Here is a 9826-nt window from a genome sequence, read left to right as displayed (position 1 = left end):
AAATATAAAAATATTAATATCAATATAATTTATTTAAGAAAAATAGTGACAGAAAAAAGATATTTTATCAAAACTGAAAATATAATTAAGTTTTTGGACAAAGGGAGTAGTAAATAAAATGTACTAAAACATAATACGAAAAATTACCACTTTATTATTTGAGTATGTTGCGATGAAATTGATGAGGAAATGAAAGTTTTAAACCTAATAACTGTAAATTTAATCTGCGAAAACAAATTAGACAATGTCCAGTGAGCCATTCACAATGTTATATAAGCCGTTCCATAACCATTAGAGGGAAAGTCTTCCCCTCCCCGTTGCACTGTGGCCACTCTCTCTTGTTCCGATCCATTGCTGTTCCAGGCATGGCCACACAAGTGACACTAGTGGCATCAGCATTTCTTTTGCTTCTTTCTCTCCCTTTCTCCACTTCCATCTCTCACTCTCACCGATCCGCTGCCATCAATCTCTTCGCTACCTCTCCCGCCAGGTCAAACCATAAGCCCTAATTAAACTCGCTCGCATTGCGTTGTTCTTCGCCGATTTCGTCAAATCCGTTTAATTTTCTAAAATAAATTGAAACCGTTGCGTTTCGTTGTGATCGGTGGACGCGAATGGATCATTAGAATTGTGTTGCTTTTTTGAGATTTTTAAACGTTCTACGCTATTGAACCCAACCATTTTTGTCCTTCTTTGATCTATTACCAGCTTAGAAGACGCGTACGAGGCGCTTAGAGTGTTTGAGATTCTTGGATTAGAAGAGAAGAAGACTCACTTGAGCGGGGACGCGTGTCAGAAAGTGTTGGAAAATCTAGACTCGGCTTCCTCTCTCAAGGATTTGTTCTATGCCTTGAAAGTTAACAACATTTTAAAATGCGATGTTAATAGCAACGCTTTAAAGGTGCTTTTTCTATTTCTGCTTGCTTGGGCATTCGTTGTCATCATCATGATTTGGTTGCTGTTTTAATGTCACCGCTTGTGAACTTTTTGTTGGTGTGCTGGAAATTGACTCCAGTTTTGTTTTTATTTTTAATATTTTGAATAGGATATTGCTTCAAGACTTAAAGCTACTGTTCATGACCCGAGTACTTTGCTTGACATATACTACTCAATTGGAGGCTTGGTTCTTATAAAGGTAATTTTCTGCCTGCTACTTTACATTGTGATCTCTGAGGTCTATTTTACAGTTTTTTTTTTCTTTTTTTTCTTTGGGTCCTTAGGGAGTATTGATGCGTTAATGAAGTTTATTTCTTATTCATCCTTTCTTATGGAGTTTGAATACGCCTAATCTTTTTATCTCATGTTATGTTTTAAGAAGTGGATGTGATATTTTGTTTTAAAACAATTAAACTGTGATTTGTGGATTGCAAACGTTATAGTATATTGCGTGATGATCCTTATCTGCTTTTGTATGCCCCTTCTTTGTACACAGGATCAGGACTCTAATGTTGATGCGTATCTTGCCGATGTTGACAGGGTTTTTCAATCAATCAAGGTTTGTGTTTCTGTGTTTTTTCTGTTAAATAAGATAAGATGAGCACTAGATTTGTTTTATGGCAAATACTAATTTGGCCTCATCTGATATGGATGATAGGAGATGATAGGGGCTTCCATATGAGATCATCACCCTACATATTAGTTTCACCTGTATGCTACATCAATTAATAATGTTGCAACAATTCAAATGTGATTTGCACATTTGTTTTGTCTTTCATTGTGGGCAGGCTCTAAGTCAAAGTGATGGAAGATGGCGCTATAGTTCTGATAATCCAGAGTCTAGTACCTATACTGCTGGTAATAATTTGCAGTGAAATGTCTTTGTTAGAATTGTGTGCAGTTCATGTATCATATTTGAATGAATTCATGTATGACATGTTAAACTACATTTAGTATTACAGGAAATAGTATTTAGGGAGTTGCACTCATTTACACTCAGCCTTGGAACTAGTAGCGGTTTTGCACAGTGGAAGACCATTCTGTAGATTCTAATTAAAATACTTACTTCTCCATTTAACAACTGTGTCTTTAAGCTTCCCCTAAACGCAACAGTACCGATACTTGATTAATCCCTTATATGCCATTATGTTATGTCCAATATTTTCTTTGCTGAAGCTAGATCCTTGGGAATATTGATGTAGTTTATCATATAGTTTATCCATATTAACAGTTTATCTCGTAATATATTTCACAGGATTGGCAATTGAAGCTCTTGCCGGAGTGATCTCACTAGCATCTTCTGAAATTGATCAATCTAAGGTAAAGTTATGGATCATTATATCGTTATGCTTGTAATAGGTTTCATACATTGTCTCGAAATTCATGCATACAACGTTATTTGCATTATAGGTAGTTAAAATGTCAAGGGCCATAGCACGAAACTGAAGTTAAACTTGCTAGTGTTGTGCCTGCATTTAGGTGGTCATCTGTTGTGGCCTTTATTTGTTCTTTTCTAGTTTTTGCTGCCTTTTGCAAACATAATTTGTTTTGACCCTTCTATCAATTTCTTATATTAGCTCCGTATTGGCAGGTCAATATAGTGAAAAATGACATAATAAAGCTTTTTGATGTCATTGAGAAATATGGTATGTGTAACTTTGCTTTTGCTTCATTTAAATTGATTTCTGTTGATGTTTATTTTTAAATATAGAATTCCCTGGCATGAGTTAGCAATTCATGACAGCCTTGGTCTCAATTTATAGAATTTGTTCTTATGTACGTGGTAGTTTCTAAATTTATCCTTATGTTAGGGCTTTCATTGTTTTTCACATTTTGTTTATTTTTTGGTCTTTTTGGGGCTTAGCTATTAGTCAAGTTGCAATTACCTGCTTAAGAGCTGATGTATCATAATCTTGCAAGCACTATGGATGTAGGCTTTCCTAGAAGAGACTTCTAGAATTGAGGGTTTTTGTTGAGTTATCCATTTCTGTCACTGGCTTGTAATGAGGTCGTGGTATCTTCAATAAATTCAGTATCCTACATTTGTAAAATAAGTAACCTGAAGAGAGTAGACGCATCTCTTCAAAATGCTTGAACCTTGATGACCTGTTTCTTGTGACAATCAAATTCTACATATATATGTAGGGTTGCGTTGTTGTTGCATGTTTCCTTCAGTGCATTTCTGTTATGCAGAGTGGTATTTTCCATCAAATGATATAATTTGCTCGAAGCTTATCTTTTTTATCCAGTCTTCTTTTATGGGTATTGCACTTGCATCAACCCACCACTCCTTATTCATTATACTTCATCATTTTAGACTTAGATGAACCTATTGTCATTTTTCAGATGATGGAACCTTTTATTTTGATGATAAATTTGTTGGTGGAGAAGAGCAACGGGGTTCTCTTTCTGCAACTTCTTCAGTTGTTAGAGGGTTTACTTCATTTGCTGCTGTAACTTCTGGAGAAATAAATGTATGTAGAGTGTAAGGAAATTGCTTGTAATTTTTTTCAATCTGTTTCTGGAATTTATTGCTTATGTTAATGGCTTTGCGTTTTCCAGCTTCCAGGGGATATAATATTGGGTCTGGCAAAATTTTTCTTGGGCATTGGAATCCCAGGAAATGCCAAGGACTTCTTCAATCAAGTTGAGTCGTTAGCTGTTCTAGAGAATAACAGGCAAGTGTTTTTATTTGAACAATCTTATTTTAAATGGCATCTTTATGGATATATTTCCTTTTTATTTTTTCTTTGGTGATATCTTGACCTCCTCATGTTCAGTTATACTATGTAACTTAGATTTCTTATGGTGGTGTAGGATTTCCATTCCATTGATATTGTCACTCCCTGAAACAGTTTATGCATTGACCAAGGAAGGCCAGCTTAAGGTATGTAACAAAGTACTGTCTAGATTGCTTTTCTTCTTAATATTATAATTTTTAGTTAGTTTTTTCCTAGTGATTGGATATAATGAATAGTTGATGGGGTAATCCCAATGCCTTATCATGACTTTTAACTTTTTTGTCTGAAAATAGGAAAGTAGAAAATACAGGGTGACCTAATAGCTTATTGATTGTAGTCCATTTCTGAGTGTCAGCTGTTGTGCAAGCCTATTGTTCTCTGTGCTTTCAATGATTCTAACCTCTGAAAAAATTACCAAAGCAGTTCATAGTTCTTATTGGGGCTTCCTTTGTCTCTATATGATAATTGTTATTAGCCATTAATTTTCAGTAGTTTCTTTTTTAAAATTATTAACAAGCTTTAAGTTGCTTCCCTCATCCAAACAATTTTACTTTCTGATGAGGTCTCTTTACAGAATTAAATTAGTGATTGTGCAATACTTAAGCATTTCTATTCCACTTTTCAGTTTTCATTAGTGTTGTTGACTATATCTGACAAATTTCTATTGCATAATTAATCAGGTTAAGGTGAATACAGTGCTTGGTTCAGCTGCACCACCTTTAACAGTTAAGCTTGCCCATGCTTTTAGCACTGGTGCAAAAGATTCAGCTATTATTGACAGCAAGGTGAGTGATGAGTCAGTCGCTTCTGAGGGGTGAGGCTTGAAAATATTTTTCTCCCTGGCGCAATCATTTAGTTTACTGGGGTCCTTTTCTTATCTCTGGTAACTTCTACTTTGCGTGACACAGGAGCTCCAGTATGACCAAGAAAGTGGATTTCATGTCTTAGATGCTTTCCCTAAGAACGTGGACGTGGGAACATATATGTTTGTTTTTGAGGTATTCCTTTCTATCTAATTTAGTTATTTATTTTTCATTTTAGGTACATCAAGGTATTTATATCTGTAACCACCTATCATTATAATATTTTACCCGATTTTGTAGATTGTGCTTCATGATTCTGGCAGTGAAAAAGTTTTTGCAACTGGAGGACAAATTCATGTACCGATATATGTCACTGGGTTCATTAAAATCAACAATGCAGAAATCACTGTTGCGGATAGTGATCCTGGGCGTGCCCAAACTCAGAAAAAGTATGTTTCTATTTTGGCTTCTGTTTGAATATATTCAGGATCCTTTAGATTTCTGATTAGTATGTTTGACAATTGTCATTCTGTCATGTGTTTGAAGTCTGAACTGTTGTGTATGAATCCATATCTATGCTGCAGTTTTACTTGTAACTCTTGTATGGATTTGATTTATTTTTTAACTTTCATTGGACCTCTCTAGGCTAGATTTGGCTGGAAATGATGTAGTTTCACTCTCAGCTAACCACTTGCAGAAGTTGAAGTTTTCTTTCCAATTGACAACACCTCATGGTCATGTTTTTAAGCCTCAACAGGTTTGCAGTTGCCTCTTGTATCTTCCAAATGAATGTATTTTCAATGCTATATTTATTGAGGTTTTTGTTGTTTTTCAGGCATTTTTCAAGATGAGACACGAGACAAAGGTTGAGCACATCTTCATGGTTGGAAACATTGGCAAGAAGTTTGAGATAATTCTTGTTAAGTATCTCTTGTTACAAATTATTTCATTGTCTGGGTTTTGAGGTCTCTCCTCGAGTACTTGTTAAGTTTGTTACTAAAATAAAGTATATAAATACGTATAAACTTTATCTTACAGTTGGTTCTATAAAGTGGAGTTAGACCCAATGCCCGCTTTCTAGTAAATCGTTTGAGTTCAAATATGAGTTGGAGACCTGTATTGTGTAGAAATGAATAAGTTGAGCAACATATAAGTGAGAAAGACCCCCAAATCTATTGCTTTAAAGATTGTGCTTGAAGATAGGGTTATATTCTCGTGTTGTTGGCTTGTGATCCATTGATAAATATCTCCCTGCTGTTTTCTCCCCTCATATTTTGCATTGTGTGATAAATAGCAGTTATACCATTGCATTCACTTAATTTCTTATGGTGTGTATATCATCAATATTATAATCAAGAGACAACTATTGTCAAACGGAAAAGTTTCATGCTGGTTATAATATATTGCATTTTAATTACTTCTTAGGCAATATTGACATTTTTATATTTTAATTTGGAACTATGGACCAGCCTCAACTGCTTTTAAGCATGGCAGGGATACAATTGCTTATCATTTTTTGTTTTGTTCTTTTATATAGGAAATGCCGAATGCTGTGATGTTAATTTGATTCTCATTTTCCTGCAACGGTGTTCTCTCTCTTCTTACATTGATATTTTGGCTTGTAGGATTTTCTTGGCTTGGTGGAGAAACTTTTTTATCTCTCAGGCAGATATGACATTGAGTTGACTGTTGGTGATGCCGTCATGGTATCTTGCGCTAGTCCCTATATTTTGAATTTCCCCTGCTACCAGTCTACTATGAATCTGAGATAAAAATGCTATATTTCAGGAGAATTCTTTCTTACGGCTACTGGGCCATCTCGATTTAGATCTTCCAAAAGCACCTGAGAAAGCAGCCCGTCCTCCACCCCCACCTGTTGACCCTTACTCAAGATATGGGCCGAAAGAAGAGATTACACATATATTTAGGGCTCCTGAAAAGAAACCACCCCTGAATCTCTCTCTTATATTCTTGGGTTTAATCCTTTTGCCATCCATTGGCTTTTTGGTTGGGGTAAGTCTCATTATAACTACCACTACAAAGTGGCATAAATTGTTTTGTTTCTATTTAAGAGAAAAGGCATTAGAGATAAGAATGGGAAAAATTATAGAATGGAAACAGAAAATGTTGTGTGGTTATCTAGACTTGTTATTTCTTTACGATAAATATGCTTTTATGATGGTAACAAAAGCTGGAATGCAGAAAAGTTGTGTTTTTGGGAAAAAAAATTACATAAACTGAATGATGGCAATAATTCTCTTATAATCTTAGTTGTGGACAATGGATTGTCATTAGGTGGTCTATCTCATGTTAGCTTTGCCGATTGAGATGTGTTCCTGACTCGCTAGAGATGGTTTACAAAGGGAAATGGGTATTCATATGCTTGGAACATTCGAGAGTGTATTTCAAATTTAGAGTGTTCACTTAGTTGTAAAATGTTATCATGTAATTTATGAAAATGTTGATTAAAACTTTCACGACTTCCATAATTATGTGTATGAAGTTAGGCCTCTATGGGGGCCTGGTCTAATGCTTACGGTTGCTGACGTTCAAGTTATCGTCAGTCTAAAGGCTTGCTCTACTACACATGCCAACAATATTTGATAGGTAGATTATTTTTCTGCGTATGTATAGAAGTTGGGAGACAAAGTGTAAATGATTATTTCGACTCTTGCATTCAATTTTGCATAACAGTGTTGCTAGCTGCTTGGATTTCCTTTGATTTCGTCTATCTTCCTTTGTGGTAGTCAGTGGTTTTTATTTCTGTTTATATCGTTGGCAGTTATTGCGATTGGGAGCGAACCTAAAGAATTTCCCTAGTTCAACAGTGCCTGCTACATTTGGGATCCTTTTCCATGTTGGCATTGCTGGGGTTTTGTTACTTTATGTATTTTTCTGGTTGAAGGTACGTTCACTCTACACTGAAGTAACATTATTAAATGATCCGATTAAGTATGAAGTCCGATTCTTCTATTATGTGGTGGTATATGTAGAAGGAATTTATTACTAATCAGAAAGTTTTATCTCCCCTGAAAACATGCTTATTAACTGGTAGAGCTGGTGATGTTCGTTCGTATGGTTTTCGTCGGGAGTCGGTTAATTTGCATTACATTTCTCCTGGCACGGCAATATTATCTGTTTGTTCCAACTTTTTCCTCTGAAATGTTAATCTAGTTTTTGTTGATGTGCAGCTGGACCTGTTCACTACACTCAAGGCATTTGGTCTTTTGGGAGCTTTCCTGATGTTTGTGGGACACAGAATTCTTTCTCATGTCGCTTTGACATCAGCCAAGTTGAAATCAGCATGAATTAAACCACAAATAATTTCTATTTATAAAGAGACGACGAGAATGAGTTTTTTCCTTTAAAGGAATGGCACTAATCCAATTTTGTAGGACCATTGCTGAATTATCTAATGACAAAATTCAGAGAGCTGAATTGTATCTTTAAGAGAAAAGAACAAAATTATATCACAAGAAAAAATTGACTTGATATGTGGGTTGACCTGGTGAACGACGTTTAAAAAAAGTTACTTTGACATATGCTACCTACACTTAATGTTAAAGTAAGCTGCTGGTTTTTGAAGACTTAACTGTTCATAATCCTCGTCATGTATCTCAACACATCTTCTTCCGCATATAGCAGAATCACATTTTACATACTATAGATTGCAAAATGCTATTTAACGTTTAGAAATTTTATAATTTTTAAGAAGTTCAAATCTATTGAATTTAAAGTAGTTTTGTTTAGAATTTCTAAAATTTTCAAATCTTTTTGATTGAATAAATTATTTAGATAAATTATTTTAATTATTTTCAAATGCAAAAATTACTACTTTAATTTTATAGACATCAATAAAAGATAATTATTTCAAATTTCAGCGGAAGAATTTATGGGTCTACCAAAATATAACATACAACCACTGAAAACATATGTACCTGTTTACATTTTTTTTATAATAAAATTATTGTTATTGTTATTATTATAATTATAAAATTAAATATAAATAATTTTTATAATTTTAATATAAATAGTTTTTATTTATTTTATAGAAATTTGTTTTTATTAAAAAATGATTAAATTAAAAAAAAGATAAAGTTTCAAAAAACAGTTAAAGTTTAAAAAAGACATTTAGAGGATAAGATTAGTAAAATAATTATTTTAATTTTAAAAAATATATTTAAAGAGTAAAATAGTAAAATAAATGTGGACAAAAGAAATAACTTTATGAATGGGTATACATGTCAAATATAAAATATTGATAAAAAAAATCTTGATTAAAATTGATTTAAAAATAACTGAGCTGTATTCTTATTGATGAGTTTAGAATGTGTTTGACCAAAAAAAAATGTAAAAAATAAATCTCATATGTAAGACAAAAATTAAATGTTATAAATTCATAATACAAGGGAAATGAATTAAATTATAAATTTGTCCACTTTTTATGTGCATTTATCAATGATGCAATATATATGGTTGAGTATCTTTCGGTGACATCAGTATTGGTTTTATCTTTAGATAATGCAATCTAGATTATAATTGAATATGTCTTAAGTATTTATACTTAAACATGTCTAGTTCGCATAGTATACTACTATTAAGCAGTCTGACTGATTATATGTCGGAGTCTGACTGATTATATGTCGGTCTACCAAAACTGATACTTACAATCCAGTGATTATTGTGTAATTTTTATTACATATGATCAAAATAATCTCGTTCTATTGAGGTAAATGAGTCATTAAGTCCAAGTCCATGTTCATCCAGGTAAGGGCTCACTAACACGGTAAATAATATTATAAATAACATAATTATTGAAGTATTTTATTTACATTTTGATTAATTACACATTTATTATTTTGTTAATGTGAGAGGGACTGACTACGTTGAAATGTCTTTTATAGACACAACTATCTTTTATTTTATCGAAGAAGAATACTTAGAAGGAGAATGAGCCCCTTGGAGATTGAAGACGTTAATGAAGTGATTGTAATCTTTGCAGGATACTTATCAATTCTATAAAAACATATTATAAAAGAAATTATGATAGATTTTAATCTAAAGATATTTATGTTGAGTTGATGATGTTTGGACTTTAATTATATAAAAAGAAGAGACATTAATTTGAGAGAAAAAACAGTACAAAAGATTGTAAATGTTTCCAATCTTATTTAAGTGAGATTTAAAATTACCAAATTTTAAATAATCGAATTATTCTCTCACATTAAACTTTCATTGTTTGTATTCAAGCAACACATTTTTTGTAAAAAAAATAATAATTCATTTATAAAAAATGAATTATTCTCTAAAATTCTCCATGTAATGGCTGGTAATATTTATTTGTTA

The 9826-nt window shown here is 33.0% G+C and overlaps 1 protein-coding gene across 1 annotated transcript; it reads left to right on the top strand.

Moving 5' to 3' along the window:
- The first annotated feature begins 245 nt into the window (after positions 1 to 245).
- On the top strand, positions 246 to 7972 carry LOC108324094 (dolichyl-diphosphooligosaccharide--protein glycosyltransferase subunit 2). Its single transcript, XM_017556914.2, has 19 exons — positions 246 to 490; positions 709 to 901; positions 1046 to 1135; positions 1433 to 1495; positions 1725 to 1794; positions 2192 to 2256; positions 2528 to 2582; positions 3283 to 3410; positions 3499 to 3614; positions 3754 to 3823; positions 4358 to 4462; positions 4586 to 4675; positions 4781 to 4929; positions 5126 to 5237; positions 5316 to 5399; positions 6106 to 6186; positions 6269 to 6493; positions 7263 to 7385; positions 7672 to 7972. The coding sequence occupies exons 1-19, from the start codon at positions 366 to 368 to the stop codon at positions 7786 to 7788; spliced, it is 2061 nt and encodes a 686-aa protein (XP_017412403.1). The 5' UTR covers positions 246 to 365; the 3' UTR covers positions 7789 to 7972.
- The last annotated feature ends 1854 nt before the right edge of the window (positions 7973 to 9826 follow it).

The sequence above is a fragment of the Vigna angularis genome, chromosome 3 (assembly GCF_016808095.1).
Source record: "Vigna angularis cultivar LongXiaoDou No.4 chromosome 3, ASM1680809v1, whole genome shotgun sequence".
Lineage (NCBI taxonomy): Eukaryota > Viridiplantae > Streptophyta > Magnoliopsida > Fabales > Fabaceae > Vigna > Vigna angularis.
The sequence above is the reverse complement of the archived record's forward strand: the minus strand, read 5'-3'. Positions and strand labels throughout refer to the sequence as shown.

Excerpts from the sequence above, each read along its gene's own strand:
- LOC108324094 (XM_017556914.2), top strand. The coding sequence starts at position 366 with ATGGCCACACAAGTGACACTAGTGGCATCAGCATTTCTTTTGCTTCTT. Across the intron at positions 5,238-5,315 it reads ATGTTTTTAAGCCTCAACAG|GCATTTTTCAAGATGAGACA; the intron begins GTTTGCAGTTGC and ends GTTGTTTTTCAG. Across the intron at positions 6,494-7,262 it reads CCATTGGCTTTTTGGTTGGG|TTATTGCGATTGGGAGCGAA; the intron begins GTAAGTCTCATT and ends TATCGTTGGCAG.